At 47.0% G+C, this 20,993-nt stretch overlaps 1 protein-coding gene across 1 annotated transcript in view; it reads left to right on the plus strand.

The window, feature by feature from the left end:
* LOC122365262 (exocyst complex component 1-like) overlaps positions 1-20,993 on the plus strand; it is a 54,504-nt gene that overhangs the window by 12,924 nt on the left and 20,587 nt on the right. Inside the window, exons 5-9 of the mRNA XM_043336302.1 lie at positions 7,019-7,246; positions 7,935-8,171; positions 11,541-11,656; positions 14,126-14,238; positions 14,610-14,746. Of these exons, the coding sequence (XP_043192237.1) occupies positions 7,019-7,246; positions 7,935-8,171; positions 11,541-11,656; positions 14,126-14,238; positions 14,610-14,746 (831 nt within the window). The remainder of the gene's footprint in view (positions 1-7,018; positions 7,247-7,934; positions 8,172-11,540; positions 11,657-14,125; positions 14,239-14,609; positions 14,747-20,993) is intronic.

Consider the following 20,993-nt stretch of genomic DNA (forward strand, 5'->3'; position numbering starts at 1 on the left):
GCAGAATCTGCCCCCCCTCCCGTTTTTCGCCAATAACTTCTAAACGCGTTACGCCAGCGACGTCAAACTTTCGGTACCTTATCATACATCAATTTGACACGTTCCCTGATAATTTGAGCGAAATCCGTCGGATTTTTTTTTAGAAATTGACGTTTTAGTGACGTCATGTTCGCCATTTTCGCCTAAAAAACGGCAAACTTTCAAACGCCGCTAACATCTTCATTTTTAAAGGAATCAAGACGTAACAAAAAAATGTTATACGTGATTCTACTTTGTCTATCAAATGGCTATCTCGGTTTTTTGAAAATGTTAAATTTTGGCCCAATTTTTTTCTTCTTAAAAAACTGACTTTTTGGGGAAAATAATTATAAAATCCAAAATTTTGAGTGTATCGAAAAACCGGAATATATGTCAGAGAAGTGGTCTATGTGCACCTACATACCAATTTTTAGAAGAATCGGTTCAAAAATGTGGGAGTTATTCAAAATTTTATGACGTCACGACACACAAAAATTTTGAAAAATGATTTTTTAGTGTGCCTATTGAATTCTATGAGTAAAATGACCCATAAAACATGTGTTGCACACAGGCATCGGTAGGATTGTGATTGCAGGATTGCAAAATCCTGATTGCATTCCTTTTTGGTGGATTGCACCTGGATTTGAAATCCATTCCAAAAAACAGGATTTGATTGCGGATTGGATTGCATCATACTTCCAATTTTTGCAATCCAATCCGGATTGTCTTTGATTAGTGCTTTGAAATGGTTTGTTGCGATTGAAAATTATGAGGTCGGCTTCATTGGCTTAATGTACTTTGCTATCAAGGGCTTTGCATCGAAACTTGAAATAATTTAAACGCTTTTAATTTAAACGCTCAAAATAATATACGCTGATGAACTACATAGGAAGGGCAAAATTACGTATTTGAGGGCGAGCTTTAAAATATAAAACACTGGTTGGGTAGAGGTTTAAATGTGGGGGTGTTTGAGGCAAAAAAAATATTTCCCATAAAATACCTGTGCCTTAGATAGGAATTACTCGCAAGACTAGATATGTACTAGAAATGGGTGATTTGGGGACGGAGGCACGGCCCTATGCCCCCTTCCTTCCCCAGATCCACTAGTGCACATAATAATACAACAGGATTGCAAAAAAGGATTGCGGATTTGATCACAATCCAAGTGAAAAAGGGGATTGCGGGTAGGAATGCAATCCACTTCGGCACTAGGAATGTGGATTGGGAATGCAATCCTTTCAAAAAGGATTTTACCGATGCCTGGTCGCACATGCTCTTTTCTATATTTTGTTTTTGGTGACCTGACCTGACCTGACCTGACCTTGACCTTGACCTTTGAATGACATTGTATGCAACGAATATTGTCTTGGTAGTCTAAGAACACGTTTTGGGCAATCAGTCTCAGTCTATTCTTCGGCAACTACGGTGCAAGGCCGATACTGTAGAAACTTGCATTTTGTACCCTTGACCTGACCTTGACCTGACCTCTGACCTACTTAAGCAAAAAAATTTGGGCTCTTTAGATCCGCCTTGTTGAGAGCTTTCGATTGCCGTTTTCCTCGTCTTTCTACGGCCATCGGTTCGGAAGTTAGACGAGGGGGGCAGAATCTGCCCCCCCCCAGCAGGGCGCGTATGGCTGAATAGCCCAGCGGGGCACGGGTTAACCCTCGCGGTCCCGGGGGGCATTTTTCGCCCCCCCCCCCGGCGAATATTTGCGATATTAACGCAATAACAGTACAACGAGCCAAAATTCGACTTCAACAAAACACACCAAAACTCGCAGCCCTCGCAGCGAGGAAAATTGAAAGTTGACTCAAATCAACTTTTGGAATGCGATGCAAGGTGGCTCGAATGCTAAAACGTGCAGATTCGCTCGTTACATGGTGGTGCGGGCGACCCCCACCAAACACGATTTGGCAGCACTGTAATGAGGTCTGCTGGGCGTGAAGTTTTCCCTTCACCATAGGGTTTACACACAAACTGGTCAAAGTTTGAGCCAGGATATACTAGTCTAAAAATGCAAAAAACGAACAAATTTTGGCATCAATAGATTCAGCATTTCATCGTGTACCTCAAACCGTCCATCATTTGGCCTCAAAGGAGGTAAAAATTGTTCAAAATCGAAGTTGAAAAGATGCTTTCTGAGCACATAATCTGGTAGCAATCACGTGACCTGCTATAAGCAGCTTATCGATAATTTACAAACATAATTATTAATATGCTGCTTTAAACATCATTAATCATACATTTTGAGCTTTCAGTACTTTAAATAAGGTCAAAACATCGCAAAACACAAAAGTTAATACAATAGTCACGTGGGTGTCAGGAAATGTCACAGGTGCGTCAAATTTGTGACTGGGGCTTTACTTTCAAACATCGGATCTACCTGTTTCTTATAGGTATCTTGGGTGCGGGTCACTCAACATAGAGTGCATTTTTTAATTTGGATAAAACCCGAAAACCAATAAACTCGCAACCCGCATGCGAGGTCCAGTGTGGGGCGGCCTTAAGCCGTCATTTAGAGCCTCTGGATGGCAAAATTGTCTTTATTATTATTACTAACTTGAATAAGTGAAATAACCTCTAGCAAGGATACTCTTCTGTGACCTTGACCCTTGAGCATCCTTGTGTCGTAAGATGAACCACAAATAGGGACCTGATAACCCTCAAAACATTTCAGCATGACCTTGACCTTGATTTTGAGCACATTTTCAGAATCCTCAGATTCTCTTCTTTCGTTTGTCCTCCAATTTTGCCGTTTTTTTTGCCGCCTACCGTCCTCCAGAATCCTTACTTTGAGATCACTTCACACTTGCCGATTTTTTCCTTTGACCTTGACCTCTGACCTTAAGAATTGACATGAAGTCAAATTTTTAGGTGCTTTAGAATCGTCTCGTAAGGGCCTTTTGTTTGATATCACTTTTGCTTCCGTAGCCCCCTTATTTACGGAGTTAGGGGGCGAAAACGCCCCCCCCCCCTGGGCTGCGATGGTTGGGATTACCCCCCGTGGGCCCGGCCGGGGTAATGTTGCCTGCTTCTGTTACCTAATACTGTTTTGTATAAACTGTTACACAATTGGAAGATGCCTTTGTAAGTTGTAACTCATATTCCATCCATTGAGTTAAATCCCAAAACTCGATTAGTCGATAATCAAAATGGAACATTTGTTCAACACTAAATGACATGTTAATAAAGGAGTCAACGTGTTACTAAAACATAAAAATCGAGGAAACAAACTTGCCTAATGGATGACCAATCCCAGCAACAAAAACCTCTTGAACTGTACTAAGTTTGTACTCTCGAAAGTAACATACGTCACCAACCCCTTGACCCGTGATAAGAAGGTACGCACTTTTAAAACTAGGACAAATACCACACTTAAAAGCTTGACAGTGGCTCGTTGACGAAAAGGTCCTATCAGTGGCCCAGTACGAGTGGGGTTATAGGGAAGGGTCTGTCGCTCTTGACCACACATCAGGTGTTCGCTGGTGGTGAGTTTTACATTGGACCACATCTGGTCATCAGCTGCGCCCCCCGCCGGCCGCAAGCTCTACAGATGTGCTTACACCACTTGTGGTCGCACAATGGCGGCGTTCTCTTCGCTGAACCGGCATTCAGTGAGGGCTTGAGCTTCTCTGCCTTGAGAAATGAGAAGTGTGGTTTGGGGTACTTGTGGTGAAAAATAGCACACACTTTGTTGGCGATTGATAAATCGGGACAATGTCAGAGCTGGTCACTTAGCCGATAAGTTAGGCTCTAATGCAGTTATATTACACCAAGCAAACACAAATGGCATGAGATACAGACGACACAGTGTAGGCATTGTTTTGTTTGTATGCCTATGTATGGACTATTCGTTTTTTCGACACAAATGAAGTCACATTGGCATTCCACCAATATCTGACCTGGGTATTTATTTGAAATTCATTATTCACTTGCGCGCAAACTTGTAACTTCCTGTGAGGCACAGGGGCGGTCGCAGACTTGGAGTTTGGGGGGGGGCCAACTTGGCAAAGGGGCCCCTGCGCTGACCCGGGGGGCCCGGTGCTAGCTTAAAGGGGCCCACGGGCGTAGTGCACGGGTGCAGAAATCTAGGCCATGGCCGGTTAAGCGGGGGGGGGGGGGTAGGGAGCGGCACCCGAGCGGGAGGCTCATTGAGAGCTTTGAGGGTGCACCGTGTCGAAAAGGTACCGAAAAGTGCATTTTGAAGCATTGATTATGTCAATAATTCACGCACCTGTGAATGGACTACCGCAAAAGTAAAAGCGGCTAACTTTGCCATTTTCTTTGCAAAAAAAAGCTTTGCCATTTTTTAAGATCATCGTGCTAAAACTTTTAACAGTGGGTCATCGGTATCTATTCACTGTTCAATCGGTCGGAGAGGCCATCGTAACCAAGCGTTTTCTATCACATGTGTTCCGACTTCCGTTTAATTTTTTTTTTTAATTGACCACAAATGCAAATTTTGAAGACCATTACAGTAGCAAATGCTTCGAAAGACGGATAGTGGGCAAAATATCCTAAATTTGTCGTGCTGCATGGAAAGTAGTGTTGCTGAGGAAAGGTGGTTTTGTTCCAGATTATTGTGGATGCAGAATACATTGTCTGCACTCACTGCAGAATTATTGTTGGTGCAACTGCGCCCACTGCACCCATGGTTCCTACACTTATGGGCCCATCGATAGCGCTTCGGCGATACCTATCGCCTAGAGGCTGCAATGGGGCCCTTAGTGTACGGTGTCAGACCCCCAGAGGCCGGCGTTGGACCCAAGGGTCAGCGAAGGGCCTCAAAGGCCCCAGGTAGGGCCCCAGAGGCTGATGTGGGCCTTCATAAACAAGTGCGTGACGCCAAAAGGTAAGGCTTGAGCCCCCCCAGAGAACATAATAGGGCCATCAGCGGCCGGTGTAGAGACCTCATAGGCCAGTTTGCGGGCCCCTCAGAGGCTAGTGTGGGGCCTCAGGTGTCGCTATGAGGCACTTAAAGACCGGTATGGGTCCTCAGAAGCCGGCATCGATCCTTCAGAAGCCAGTACGGGGCCCTCAGAGGCACATAAGGGCAGTTTCGGTCCCAGAGACAGAAATGGGACCATCAGAGGCCGGTGTGGGTCGTGGGACCTTTAGAGGCTGGTTTGGGCTCTTAGGGGCCAGTTTAGAGCCCTCAGAGACCAGTACAGGGCCTGCAAAGGGCAGTTTGAGACCATCAGAGACCGAATTGGGCACTCAGAGGCTAATATGGGTCCTTACAGGCCAGCATGGAGCCCTCAGAGGTTAGGGTGGGGCCCTAAAAGACCGACATGGGCCGGCGTTGGACCCCAGAGGCCAGAAGAGGGCCCTCAAAGGCCAAGATGGGCCCTCAGACTAGGCCGATGCGGGCCCTTAGAGGCCGGCATCAGGTCTTCAGAAGCCCGTGCGGGGCCCTCAGAGGCTAAGGTGGGTCCTTACAGGCCAGCACGGGCCCTCAGAGGTCAGTGTGAGGCCCTAAAAGACCGGCATGGGCCGGCGTTGGACCCCAGAGGCCAGCAGAGGGCCCTCAAAGGCCAAGATGGGCCTTCAGAGGCCGATGCGGACCCTTAGAGGCCAGCATCGGGTCTTCAGAATCCAGTGTGGGGCCCATAGAGGCTAATGTGTATCCTTACAGGCCAGCATGGGCCCTCAGAGGTCAGTGTGGGGCCCTAAAAGACCGGCATGGGCCGGCGTTGGACCCCAGAGGCCAGCGGAGGGTCCTCAAAGGCCAAGATGGGCCCTCAGACGCCGATGCGGGCCCTGAGCGGCCGGCATTGGGTCATCAGAATCCAGTGCGGGGGGCCCTCAGAGGCTAATGTGGGTCCTTACAGGCCAGCATGGGCCCTTAGAGGTCAGTGTGGGGGCCTAAAAGGCCGGCATGGGCCGGCGTTGGACCCCAGAGACCAGCGGAGGGCCCTCAAAGGCCAATATGGGCCCCCAGAGGCCGATGCTGGCTCGACATCGGGTCTTCAGAATCCAGTGCGGGACCCTCAGAGACACTTAAAGGCTAGTCTTGGGACTCGAGAGACGGAAATGAGGCCACCAGAGGCCGGTGTGAGGCTCTCAGACGCCGGTTGGGCCCCTGAGGCCGGTTTAGGGGCCCTCAAAGGCCAGTGGAGGGCCCTCAGAGGTCAATACGGGTCCTCAGCGGTCAAGGTGGACGCTTGACCGCCACTGAAGGGCCCTCAGAGGTCAGTGTAGGACCCTCAAAGACTGGTATGGGAGCTGTTAATAGCTGGCGTGGGTTTCTCGAGCCTCGTGACAATCGAATACGGGCCAGGGCCCCATACGGCCATGGGGGCCCATCGGTTGTTTGGGGGGGGGCCAAATGATATGATGGCCCCCCTGATTTGCCTTTGGGGGGGGGCCATGGCCCTGATGGCCCCCCCCCCCCCTGCGACCGCCACTGGTGAGGCACTTATATGATGTTTGTTTTTATTCCCTATCTTTTGCGGAGTGGTAGTCTGCGCACTTATTCGGCACTCGGCACTCGGGTACGGAGGTGTGTCAAGACGTCTATCTGTCGTGTTTTCACTTCAGGTTATTGCGTTCGAGATTCCCGGTTTTAGGAGTTCGTCTGCAGAACACTTGACTTTTCTCCCCACTCACATACAGCTGAGTCATCGTGTCTACGAAAACAATCAGTGTGCTGGCATTTTATTGTTTTGCAGTTTGATGGATGCTATGAAAACGCCCCTTTCGAATTTATAGGTACCTATTGTTTTGTTGTTTTATGGTAAATGATAATTATATTACCGTGTGTTATGTATAATGTATCGATGATAACCGGGGGCACTATGTAACGACCTTACCGTCCTTGTAACGTCGTCATATTTGTAACCTTGCCCTTGTCACCTTGTACCGTTGCTCTCTAACAAACCAACAAACAAAATGTGTATCTCAGCTATTCTCTCAGTTCTCACCGCCATACGCTTAGGCACGCGTCTGAGGTCTCTCTCCCACCTTCTCACTGACCCGTGCTGCCCTCTGCCGTCAGGCCAACATCCAGTCCATCATGGCGTCTGAGCAGCAGGTGGCAGCACTGATGTCCGTCATCCAGCGGGCTGTCGACGAGATATCGGCCGTCGAGGAGCGCCTCGAACAGTACGACCACGCGCTGGTGGCCGTCCGACAGAGTCTCAAGGAGATGGGACGGGAGAAGAGCAAGATGGAGGTCACCCAGAGGAATCATCACGAGCTCCTGCAGACGCTGGATAGCATGCTGGTGAGATGGGTGAACGAAGAGCGGGGTGGGTGTCGGCAAGGCCCTAAAATAAGGCCGTAGGGTGTAGTTCCATGTGTGATAGACTGCGGTTTTTGGTTCCCTCTGGCGTGGTTCCCTAGTCGCAGGCCGCGGCTGCTTCGTTGTGATGTGGCAAGATAGTTAAAATCCAAACAGAAACTTGCGTTTTTAGTTTTACAGGAGCCAGAAGATGCATTTTTTTGTATGGTAAGGTCCTTCCGGCCTGACGAGACCTTTTCAGAGCAGAAAGAATGATAGGAATTAGGCCAGAGATTGGTCTTGGCGGCACCCTGGTGCACCGTCGGGGTGGGGTCCGTCACAATGGACGGGCCAGTTAGGTAGCCCTGCTAACGGTCACCGCACCGTACGATGGACTTGCTCTAGAGGAGCTACTCAGTACTCACGTCGGATGAAGATGATCGTCCAGACCGGATCATGAATTTTGAGACGTGGAGGAAAAGGATTCGCCTACCCTTAGGGTGGAAAATGATGGAACGATCGAGATACGTTTACAAGTCGTGGATTAAATGTTGCATACAATACTCTTTACCTAAGTTTTCAGCGTCTCTAGCAGTCCCTGTCTCATTGATCACCACGGTGTCTCCTCTCACGCGCGTCTCTCCCTCGCCGCTGTACCTAACCCGCCGTGTGTCTGTCTCTGTGTCCTCAGCCGGACCTGTCGACCAGAGACCGCCAGGTTCTCTCCGACCCTGACCTCACCACCACAGTGGGTCTGAGAGAGGCCTGCCAGGCGGCCCAGTCTCTGCTGAGACTGTCGTCAACCTCAGTTGACGGAAACCTACAGCAGATGGCAGCAGTGGCCGAGCAGAAGAAGCTCTTCGAGAAACTCAAGGCTCGCTTCTCGCAGGCCGTCTACAGGCAGATGAATAACTTCTTTGTACACATGGTGGGTTTGGAGAGGATAGCCGGGTATAAGCTATTGAATGTATTGGCTTTTAACGATTTTAGCATGAAACCTTCCCGTTACCTTTTCATAACTTTGGTGTTTCACATGACCCCAGTAGGCGATGGTAATGGGATACCAGTGGATGACGCATCTTTTTATATTTTTTCAGGAGTAGTACAATTTAAAATGTCGCATGCACTACAACTGTACTGTACTGTAGTTAGTTTTGTGTGCTCGCCGACTATCCCAACTGCTGAACACTGCTGACCTAAATGTCAAACTTTTCTTTAAAGCTAGGAGCGAGTTATTTATTTCAGTGACATTGGACTGGGCTTACATCGCTCCCAAGCATCTGCGCATGACAATTGCACCAACTTTTTACAAAACTGTTTGTGTACTCTGGCTTTCTCGAAGGCAAACTATGGCATGCACATTGCACACAGCTGCACGGAATCGGAATCACTTGGCGCTCAGGAAGCTGGGCTTTCGAACGATGGCTTTTAACCCGTTCCAACCGGATTCTAGCTTTGCTAGTTCGGTACCTGATGCTTGGGCTCATTTCCATGAGTTTCTAGTCCTTTTTAATGTGGTGGGGGATAAAAATCCGTGAACTGGTTTATGCAAGCCTTGCAACAGCTTGTGGGTCACGTACGTTTGTTTAGCATTCGTCCAGAGTCCATTCTGACCGTTATTGGCGTGACCAGACTGCATGTGTCTGCCACACTTATCGGATATCACGGTTTGCTTTTAGAGTCTGTTTACATCGACCGGTCGATTCTGATTTGTTTTGGATGTCGGCTCATCTGTCGGGCGCAGGCTTGTCATGGGGACAGTTCGGCAGTATACAAACACATTTATTCCACGACCCCGAACGGGGATTCGTTTCCACGGCAACCGACGCCTAAGTTACTGCCTGGCTGCGGCAGCAGAGGCGCCGATCTGGTGGACCAGTGTGAAAACTTGATAGTGTCCGCGGCCCTGGACGGTACTTTGTGCTACTAACGCATTCTTAGCAATGCATTGCAATGGTGTGGTCGTAGAGAGATTATAAAACTTGCAGTTAAATCCTTATCGCTGACAATTGTTTTTACCATTGTTAATTCATTCAGTTATACCTGTACCCTTTTAAGTATCCCTAGCACTCTTCCCCTTCACATCCTCCCCAACATCCTTACCCCACGCTATCCTCTCAGAAAATCCCCAGAGAACGACTTCATCCTACCCCTACCTCTCTGAAACCTGACCCAGCCGTCCGAGCTGCATCCTACCGCTGGGTAGGCCCGCCGGGACCGGCCCGGCCGGTCGATCGGCTCCTGGACCGCTGGACGGCCCCCGGGACGGTAGCTCGCGGTCACGGCCGGGCTCAGCCCGGTCAGGATACCGGGAAGACAGACTATGGTCACGGTCAGTTAGGGTCACGGCTAGACAGGGGAAGGCATGGTCCGGTCATGGTCAGTTCACGGTCACGGATAGATAGTAGACAGACGCTGGTTACGGTTTAATCACGGTCACGGCTAGATATGTAACAGTCGCTCACTCAACTCACGGACAGGGCTAGACAGACCCTATTCGTTGCTTCTGATAGTTAAGTCACGATCATTCATGATCACTCAGCCTGACGCATGCCCACAGATTGTGCATCTCAACTCTCAAGAGTCCCTAATTAGTGCTAATCTCCTCGATTAGCGTTCAGGTGGAGACTGATAAGTCGGATTGAGCTGACTGGGAACAGTGTTTCTCGCAGATATACCGTCGTTGTTCCGTGTGTAGCGGTGTGTAAGAGCGTGGTGCGTATATGTAATTGTATCGCCCGTGTCAAATGGGGCCGGTACCCGCATGGGCTTACTCAAATAGATGGACAAACTTAGGCTTTCGATGTACGTTTAAACAGTATCCAGATCGCTCATTTGTACTGGGCATTACATTTCGTGTGGGCACGTAAATCACCCCAGTGAAATGGGCCTCTTTGCACGTAGTAGATAACATACAAATGACGTGTGAATGCTACGGCTGGAATTCATTTCCCAGTTCAAACGACGAAAAGTTCCGGAGTTTCAAATTCTTGGCGGAGGCTGTTTCAGGAGTTATTAAGAATAGCATACTCGTGGATGGTAGCTGGATGTGGTACGCAAATGTTTTGTTATTTCAGATGCACTGTTTGGAATTTTAGGTCGCGTTAGGAGTAGGAGGAGTTCGTAAAACCCTGAGTCGGTGCTGCAAGGACAGTTTTGGTAAATGCTCAGCCAATACAAATCAACAAGCTCAACTACTATGAACAACGGGTAGTAAATGCAAGGAACCTCATGCATTGAACTCATACAATGAACCTCAAGCAACGGTTTTCCTGAGACGAATTAGTACATGTTATCTATCGTGCCAAGATCAATGGCCAGCTAACATTCTCTAATCTAAACACATTAGCTCCATTCCTTTTTTTACTCCTCCCTTCTGATCGCATTACGTGGCCGCGGTTTTTTTCGGACATAAAAAACATCTGATGCCGGCGCGTCTGATAGTCTCCGGCCCCATAGGCCAATCGCCATCACAGCGGCTACGGTCACGTACCGCGGAAATGGCGGCCGACGTTCCGACGTCTGAGACGGACGGCGGTGGCGACCGCAGCGTCCTGAACGTGCTGTACGATAGTAGAACCTCACCTGACCTCCGCCCTTTGTAACGTCCTGATCTTCGCACTTCCTCGACCTTAGCCATTTCCAGAACAGTCAGTCTTGAAAGCACCGCGCATCGGTGCGGTGGATCCATCAAGCCTGACCGAGTAAGTGCTGCTATAATTTGAGGGTCACCAAACCAACTGACCTGGGGGTATGGATGAGAATGTTAGTTGGTTCGATGACTCAAATTTAGCAGCCTTTCCACGGTCGGGCTTGATGGATCCACCCAACCGATGCGTGGTACTTTCAAGACTGACTGTACATTGGCCACTGATGATACTGCATATGCATTTACCCTTGATGATATTTCATTCTTGATCCATGATTTGACCCGTGACGTAGCCCATTTTCCGATTCATGACCTTTTACTAATACTTACATGTTTCTTGTCCTGACGTGTGGTATCCCGTCTGTTTTCCTTCTCTGACCTGACCCCTGACCTTCTGCTGCCTTTGCCATTAATATCACCTTTAAGGGTTGTGTGACGACCGTTGCGGTGCATTCAGCTCGCGATCATAATTAGTAATTGACATTACTCAGATTTCGACCACTGGACCCTGACCTGTGACCCCTGTGCTGACCACTGACCTTGACCCCTGTGCTGACCTCTGACCTCCACCACCAGGGTAACGACGGTGCTCCGCCCGCTGACCCGCTGACCCTGACCCCCTGTGCTGACCTGTGTCCCCACCGTCAGGGCAACGACGGCGCGCCGCCGGTGGACTCTCTGCAGCTGCCCAGCCACAGCTCACAGCACCTGAAGCTGCAGCCCTACTCGGAGCTGATGCACTGGACCAAGGCGGTCGACAACAGGCAAGTGGTCCGATGATTCCGTGGAGTGAGGAGTCAAGGGATGGGTTGATATCAGTATCCCACACAATATTATCACAACATATCTCATCACAATAGCAGGGAAGTTTTGTGATCTGTGTTGGACTCTGTGCGATGTGAGTAAGGGCCTTGGTGTGTTGTTATCAGCCCATGCAGTCTCCAAATCTTTTCCCTTTACCCACCGACTTCTCATATGCTCCTTCTTGTTATGTTTACATTTACTGAAACTCAAAGGTATGAATCTGAAGAGTACGTAAGAGACTTGTTCGCTGAGAGCTTAGCCTTTGCGATGATGTTTTTTTTTTTTTAGAGCAACCGCTTTTGTTGAAAATGCCATTGTAAGGCCGGAGAGCTAGTTTACTCGTCAGAGTAATATGGCGGATAAAAACAGCAATCTTGCCTCCCGTATTTTTCTTTTGTGAGCTTGTTTTGATCAAGTGTCACGTCAAAGAAATGACACAGCCCACCAGTTTTGTCTCCGTTCGCGAAGACCTCGTTCTTCACCGGCGTTGGCGATGGCCGTCTTTTCTGCTCTTTTTTTGTGGTTGTGTTACCATATTTCTGATATTCCTTTTTTCTTCTAAATTCCACATAGCGGAAAATAGGTACGCTATTACAAACAAATAAAGTCGTGTTTTTCAGCACCTGCGACTGATTTTATGCTAACCTCTGACGCGGCGCAGTTCATCCTTTATTCTGTCCGCGTGTCTCTGCCGTTATTCTTTCCTGGCGCTGCGGGACGCTGGCCCGGCCGGTGCGTGTTTCTCGGCGGTCGTGTTTTCGCTGCTCTGACCGCCGAGCGTCTTATTGAATCGGTCTCAACTGGGCGCCGGGCGGGCAGCAGGGCGTTCTGCAGCGAATGGCAAGTGGCCCCGGGGTGGGAGATTTAATGTCAGGAGGCGCGTACCCCGTGCTGCCGGTATCGAACTTTCTGATGGTGTTTGGTAGTGTTGGTGGTAAGCTATTTGATATGGTTATGATTTGGTGCTGCGGTTTGGTGATCATGTTTTGTCGGATTTGCTCAAGCGCAAGACTATCTCGAGTTAGGCTGTTCGATCCTATAGTATAGATAAGAAATAGTTACGTTGCTTAGTCCCTGTTCTTATGCCGTCGTTTCACGACATTGTAAAAGGTGTCGTATCACTAGTCCTGAGCCTGCTCTTCGCCATCCAGCTCAACTCCTGCTGTTCTGTTCGAGGATCGCTCGCTAGTCCTTAACCCGCGCATGACTGGGGGGGGGGGGGCTGTACAGAGCCCCATCATGTTTTTCAGCAATATCTTCTAAACCGTTTGACGGATCAACACGAAACTTGCGGTACCCTCAGAGGCATCAATTTGAAACCTTGTGCTAAAATTTCAACTTTCTAGCTACCATAGTTTAGCCGGAAATGACGTCAAAGTGACGTCATGTCGGCCGATTTTCATGCAAAATACTGAAATACGGCAAACGCTCTCAAGAGCTCAGTTTTAAAGCTAGATCCATTTTCTTTGCTTGAGTTGACTACAAATACACGTAGCTATCGAACTGCTATCTCGAATTTTCGAAATTTTAAAGATTTTGAAAAATATTAATTTACAATTACACAAATATATTTTTTGATTTTTTCAAAAAGTTTTTGACTTTTCGCAAAAACCGGAATGTATGTGATAGAACACACACTGATGAGCTACATTTGCAAGTTTTAGCCCAATATCTTCAAAAATAGCCAAGTTATTCGCATTATTGTCAAAATTTTACAATTTTATGTTTTTTTCAAATCCATTTTTTTCAGTACGTTTTTAACGTCGTACAGCAATATAAATGGCACCATCGTGTTCCTGAGCTCAAACTGCATCTGATAGGCACCTTTTTCGTTGAAAAATTTCATTTTCAAAATTTGACCTTTTCTGACCTGAAAGTGACCTGACCTCCGGTAATTTCAGCTGACAATGACCTCAAATGACACAGACGACACTATTTTCGAAATCTACGAGTAAAATGGACCATAAAACAAGCGTCACGTGACCGATACATGATCTACAATTTTCGTGACCTAGGATGACCTGGCCTTGACTTTAAAAATTCGAAGTAAAAGTTCGGTACCCTCAGGGTATTTAAAGCATCCGTCAATGAGTGCGTAAACCAAAAATGAGCCTGATCGGACCGGCGGTCCGGCGGTCAGAGCCTAAATTGTGAACTAACAAAAATGTCGATAATTTTTACTTTGACGTCATCGGTGACCTCGAGGTCAATGAAAATAGTCTTCGCTCAACAGTTTTTCCAGGGCTATCAGACGCCGTTTGAATTATGACGATCGGCCCAGTAGTTTCGGAGATAGGAGGGGGCTCTGGAGAGCCCCCCCCCCCCCTCCAGTCGCGTTATGGAAAATACCCCAGTCATGCGCGGGTTAATCTGGCTGCGAACATAACCTCTGTAACTGCCGTCTAACCCGCCCACCTGCTGTGTTACAGGGGCTACGAGGCGCTGAAGACGGTCTATGGCCAGTCGCTCAGCAAGCGGTACGAACGGGAGATCCGGGCGCTGTTCGCTGAGGCGCGCGGCCGCGTCGGGGCCTTCCGCAAAGGTATGTCTGGATAGGTGCTGCGTTTATGGCTCGGAAAATCAATTCATTTTGGAGACACAAAACCTGGATGGTCAGGCTTTTTTCGCTGTTTGTGAGTATTACATCAAATTCGAAATGCATTTAATGTGGTCTATGTTCAAGTTCTCTTGCAGTCTATTACAGTCTCTCTTCTCTTATATTGTTTATGTCGTTGTCCTCTGCTGCATGCTTTTTATGAAAGAAAACAACTGCATTTTCCGACCTCCCTCCTGTCAAGCTTGGGCTCGTCCATTACCATGTACTACATTTATCTCACCTCCCTCCCCTCTCGGCAGACTCTATGGACTCACCCACTCTCCTTCAGTCACTTCACCTCCCTCCCCCGTCCACAGACTCGATGGACTCGCCCAGCGGCAGCACGGCCACGCTGTCGCGGATGTCTGGACAGCTGCGGCAGCTGCAGGCGAAGCCGACAGCTGCGCAGCAGGGCGCCGTTCTGCTGGGGATGGATCGGGACGCGTGGACTAACGTGAGTCACTCTACTGCCGCAGATTAACTCTTGATGAGGATGAAAACGGTAAAACGTAGTTGCTGCTAGTGGAGTACCGGGAACTTTATTGAAATAGTTATCTTACTCTTGAACGAATGCCATTATGACGCCATGAAGCTCATTTCCTCCGCCAAATCACTCGGATCAAATGTTAACCGAAGAAGGTAAGCTAGAGTATGCTCAGCAGCATCGTTGCTATTGTATGTCATGTGCTTAGGCCAGTGCTGGAAATGAGGCCGCTTTCTGGTCCCGGCGTTTTATTCTCCTCGCGGGTTAATCCCGTCCGGCGTTTAGCCTTTCGGGACCCACTCAGGGTCGCGGTTGTTTTCGCCGCTCGCCCCAGTCGAGATGCAAAGTTTATAGTCACACGAAGGTTATTTAGGGCCAGCCAAACCAGTCTGGTCTGGAGTTACTGTTAAATGTATGCATATAGACGAAAGAAAAAGGTTTTGTAGAATCGATTACTTTCGAAGTCGTATATTCAGAGGCCCCAAATAAACTTCGTGCGACTATCAACTTTGCATCTCGAATGGGCCGAGCGGCGAAAACAAGTAACAACCGCGGCTCTGAGAGGGTCCCGAAAGGCTAAGCGCTAGACGGGGCTAACTCACCCGGAGAATAAAACGCCGAGACCAGAAAGCGACCTCATTTCCAGCACTGGCTTAGGCCCATCGACGGGGTTAAAACTATTTCAACTAAGCATCGTTTCGTCGCATTATAAGTGCTGATTTCTCACGTTTAATAATTTTCCAATATTATGGAGGTAATCCACTCGCCTAACATTTTTCATCTTTGGTTCTGATCAAACCGCAAGGGCATTTCTAAAATGATTGTGGCTGACATTGTTCGCTGTTAGCCTGCTGGCTGGCAAAAGGTTTCCTTTGAAAGATGTAGGGCTGAGCAGAACCAAATGCTGTGCCGATCTCAGCAGCAAAGAAGTTCTAAATTTTCCTCAAACCGATTTTAGGAGCCTGTACTCATCCAAATCACCAGAACTTTTATAACTTGGCTCCTTCGAGGGAGCGCTTCGGCACACAGTGGCCGTTAGTAGTCCGCGGCGTGCCGACACTTGTTGCTATGGAAACCTTAAACTGCCGCCAGCTGCTGTCCCCCTGATTGACGCTCCAATACGCGGCGAGATATGTCGCTGGAATTTGGCCGTGCCCGGTCGCTTGGAGACCGCCGTCGGAGTCCTGGCTATTACTCAGATGGTAGTGGCGAAGTTCTGTCACGATTTAGCTCCTTTAAAGCGAAACGTGATGGTGATTAGTTAATTGGGGTCATTGATGAGGTCACTTATCCGTGGTTTTTATGTTTGTGTTTAAAGGATCAAGTGGAGTGATTACAAACAATAGATAACTTTCATGCACACCTTTCATGAGTGCAGCTGAATACAAAAAAAAAAAAACGGATACTTTCGTTGACGCACCTTATTTCTTGTCCAGATATGATTATGCATACCCTGACTTTGCTACGTCAGTAAGCGGTTTTATGTTTCTGGTTTTAATATGAACACATTAATTCTGCTTATTTTAGATATTTTAAATATTAATTTAAAATTGTATTTTGCGTTTGGAGTATTGCTCCTCGAATAATAGGGTTGGGACCTATCTGCATGCTCTGTATGTTTTGGTAAAATAAAAAAGCTCAGAATTTTTAATGATTTAATTTAAAATCACTTTGTTAAAAAAAAAGCCTAGTTAGTTCAGAAATTAATTATTTGTGGCTGAAAACAACTTGCTTCTGATTGGTCGGGCTAATCATGACGTCACATGTAGGTATATAACTGTCTGTATATTTGGCGCAGTTGAGACATACATTTTCTATGTATTTTCCTATGGTAAATCGGAGTGATTGGTCGTGTTTTCAGTGTCTCTTTATTTTGCGCTGGTATTGCGTGGCTAAGAAGTTTTATCAAGAATGGCATATACTAAAATGTTCCTTTAATAATGGAGCTTCAATATCTGTGAGTTTTATTGGCAAGCGAAAACTGATTTCGCTGTTATTTTATCTGGAAATTACTCTTCTTTTAGGTCAATATTCAAAATATTTTACGGGAACAAGTTGGCACTTTTCTTGATTTTTGCACTCAAATCGCGTGCGATTCAACTGTATTGGAACTTGCAAAGAAGCTTGGTGATTAATTAACTGTGTTGTTATGGCACTGTTTGCAAAGCATGGATAATGAAACTCTGCCAAAGACTTAGCTACATAGCAATGCCTCAAGTAATACGCAGGAGGGACAGAATTCAGAGTCCGATCGAGAAGAATCGGTGCAAATGCTACGAAGACCAGGCATCTCTGATACAATAGCTAGTCGTCTCACTACTCTCACTCCATTAGACCAGCTGATTCCTGACAGCACCGACTCGGATGCAAAGATGGAGCTCATCTTCCAAGCCAGAAACCAGTTCTTTGATGGAAGATGTGATGCTGCCTCGTCTCTGCTTTGTTGGCCTCTTTGGACGGGGCGGAGCTCCGCTCCTTGCGTGAGCGGTTATTCGCCTGTCATCCAGAAATAGTTCCTTCGTTTGCTGGCCGTTCCCTGATTAGGTGCAATACGGGGAGCTGTAATCAGGGAAGTAACTTTCCATATGAAAGGGGTGCAGGTGCACCCCCGTCCCCCATCCACTAGAAGTGCACCCCCATAGGCTAAGCGGCGCCCCACACGCCTGACGCCGCCCCACGCGATTAGCTCTAGAGCAGATGGCGAGGGTGATTTCTCGGCTACATTCCATCTCGGCGTCGTGATGCTTGTGGGCTTGGAAAGCGTCCAGTCGTATGTAGGGTAGTGTAGGGGTAGGGTTGAGTTCAATAAGGTCCTTACATTTGAAAGGTTTGAACAACCCGCAATCAGCACAACATAGGTACCACAAGTTAAATAAAAAACTACCAAACTCCGCCCAACTAAAATTAATAAACATTACAGCCAAACTAATGGCCTAAATAAAAATATATCTCAAATCCTAACAGTTATCGCGGGTGATGGCGCCATGAGTTGCTATTATCCAAAACAGATGCAAATAAACATGTTTGTATGTCCTATGTATGTTTGTTTTAAAAACGTTGCAGCGGCGCTGGGAACTGCAGTCTTAGATCTGGGTATGTTTGGCATCTGCAACTCTTCATATACACATTAACCCTATTTCGGACGGGGATACCTTTCAGGATTTTCTTGTACAAATGCCAAACGTCGCGAGACATTCAGCTCATATTTGGTGACTTTTCCTAAATGCTCATTGCGCACATCTCAGCAAAAAAAAAAAAAAAAATGCCGGGTCAGGTCAGGTCAGGTAACCAGAGCGGGTTTGTTGACCCCACCTCAGAAAAGTTTGCAAACACGTCAGAGCTTGAGTTTTTCACGAAGTTATTTCCTCTCATCAAGTCTTCAAAACAGTACCTGCAGTATGTGTCGTTTGTATATCTCAGAATTTTTGATCTGTGACCTGAGGTTAGGTCAGAGTCGTGACCTTTACATTGCAAGCCTATGGAAAAGTATTGAAATGCGACCTGCACCTCGAGTTAACGAGTCAAAACCACCCAATTCTTTAAGAATTATGACAAATTATCTTATCTGTAATGATCCAGGTGCCATTTACTGACAGGGACACCGGAGAGGGTTATCTGAGCCGAGATCATGTGAGGTGATATCTACCATACATCAATGCTCACAATACTTACAATATTGACAATGCTTTTGCTTACAACACTTACAATACTTACGATGAGACCAGCAAGCACTCTGCCGTTACAGTTCTAACTTCTGTTTCGAAAAACGACGTTACACACATTCGCTGCCAGCATAACATGTATTGTTTGACAGTAACAAAATACAATTGACATCTGAACCCCAAACGGACCGCCATCCACTCAAATTTTATAACCCTGACCGGTCAAGGGGCGAATGGAGGTCATTTCCTGGGCATTACACTCAGCCCTTGCACAAAATATCTCACCTCACAGTGATCATTACAACAATAGCACCGACTTGATAGTGGATTTCAAAGCACTTGCATCAGCTCTTCCTGCTATTGCAGACGATCATCTCCTCAGGGTAATGTTGTTCGGGACATGAACGAAGATCGTTTTCGGAGTTTCATAAGTGCTACTGCAACAGCCTGGCACAAAACAGGACTTGTACGCTCTTCTCTGCACTTTGCCCTTCAGTATATCACAAAAGAATTGTTTAGAATCCATCTTACGCTTCTTTCACAGTCTCCCTTGCCACCGTAGGGCGTAGATAGATTGCTGTTGCTGGTAAGTTAACCCGCGCCCGGCTGGGGGTCCTGGATTTCCACGCCCTGCTGGGGGGGGGGGGGGTGTTTGAACACTCCCCCTTGTAACTCGGCTCCTGGGCCACGTAGCGATACGCAGAAGGCGGCGTTCGAAAGAGCGTCAAAAATAATGACGAATTCACTTCGGTCAATTTTTTGGTCAGGTCAAAGGTCAGGTCACCAGAGGTCATTGAAGGCAAAATTTCGCCGATTTCCAGGTCGAATGTCGAAAACTTCCAAGAAGCCAACGCATAACTCGGGAACCAATAGAGCTACAGCGCCGCGGAAAAGCGCATTCGATAGCCCTAATAACACCCTTTCTGAGTAATTCTCTCAGATTTGACCTAACGTCAACTATTTTGCCTGCAGGGGGCAAAAACTGCAAAAATAGTCGATTTTTTCGGAGTTTTTCTGCAATAACTTTTGACCCAAGCCTTGTACGAGCTTACTTTTACCGGCATCGTGTTCCTCTCGTCAAGACGCATCGAATGAACTATAACTTGACCTTGAAAGGTCAACTTGAAAATTTGACCTCAGGTCAAGGTCATGACCTGACCGGAAAGGGTCATGTTGCACATCAGTCGATCCGTATCGTCGAGCTGAACACATCTAAGGCGTTTTCATCGGTCTAGTATGCCTCTATCAAAAGTTATTTGCGAAAAACTGTTAGATACCATTCGTGACCTAAGATGACCTCAGGGCATAAACAAGGGTCACGGACACCATTTTCATGTTCAGTGTGTCTAAACCACTTGTAATTCGGTGTTTGGGAGTGTTTATAATGTCTTTCATCCAAAAGAGGCGCATTTCAATTTTCTCCCATTGACTTATAATGGGGAGGTCGCAAAATTGACCTGACCTTAGGTCATCGATATCAAAATTCTGAGATATACATTTTGTACATGCTATTGCTCTTAGCAATCGCTGAAAGTTTCAAAACGATCGGTCACTCGGTGTAGCTATGACAGACATTGAAACTTTTTATGAGGTGAGGTCACTTCAAGTGACCTGGTGACCTGACCTTGAATGACCTTGGTCTGAAATTTTCACAACATGTGTAGAATTGATGTATGATAAGGTGTACCAAAAACGGCGGCGCTCCGCGCCGCCGTTTTTGAGATATTTGCGAAAAACCGCAAGGGGGGTGTTCAAACACCCCCCCCCCTCAGCAGGGCGCGGGTTAAGGCACGGGAGATAGAAATTACCTCGGTTCTCAACGCCTTAAGTTATTTTCATAAAAAAGAACAAATAAATGATCAATAAGATGACAGGAATGTAAACATTTTAATCGTAAAGTAGTCCAAATATTGGAATGAGCTTTTGCTTTTCAGCATCCTCCGATTCATCATCTTTATCATTTGAAAATTCGAGGTACATAAAATGTTTATCACGCGCTCATGTTAAGTGGGAATATAGTACACGGCAGACACATCAATTTTTGACACTGAACATTTCATCCGTAAATGTTTTAGCATAATTTAAAGTTAAAAACAGCGCGAATGGCAGAGTGAAGCAAACAACATCTTTCACCCATTGATATAACATGTAATCTGTGGTGCTCCAGATGCGCCATTATTTGTCAACCGCAGAAGGTGACATGTGACGTAACAGCATCAAGAGCATCTTTTTTCAAGAACTTTTCAAAACAAGTTTCCTATCTTTCTTCCCCCATTTCTCTCAGCTTATTGATTTTATGAGGCAATGGTATGCACCATAAATTCTGTGAAAATAGTTTGATCATTTTCATGCATTCTTAAAAAATCGAGTTCCCAACCCCATTGGATGTCCTTGCACAATGTACGTATCACATTTTTGTTCCATTGCTCCTTCTGGCTAGTTTGCGATACGCTGACCAGGCTCCTTTGTCGTGTCATTCCTTCAGAAGCGATCTTATGAGGCATCCTTGGATGCTAGCGTCATTGCCTTTTACCATGCTCTAAGCTGTTTCATCT

Source organism: Amphibalanus amphitrite, unplaced genomic scaffold (assembly GCF_019059575.1).
Source record: "Amphibalanus amphitrite isolate SeventyFive unplaced genomic scaffold, NRLGWU_Aamphi_draft 000726F_arrow, whole genome shotgun sequence".
Taxonomy (NCBI): Eukaryota; Metazoa; Arthropoda; class Thecostraca; order Balanomorpha; family Balanidae; genus Amphibalanus; species Amphibalanus amphitrite.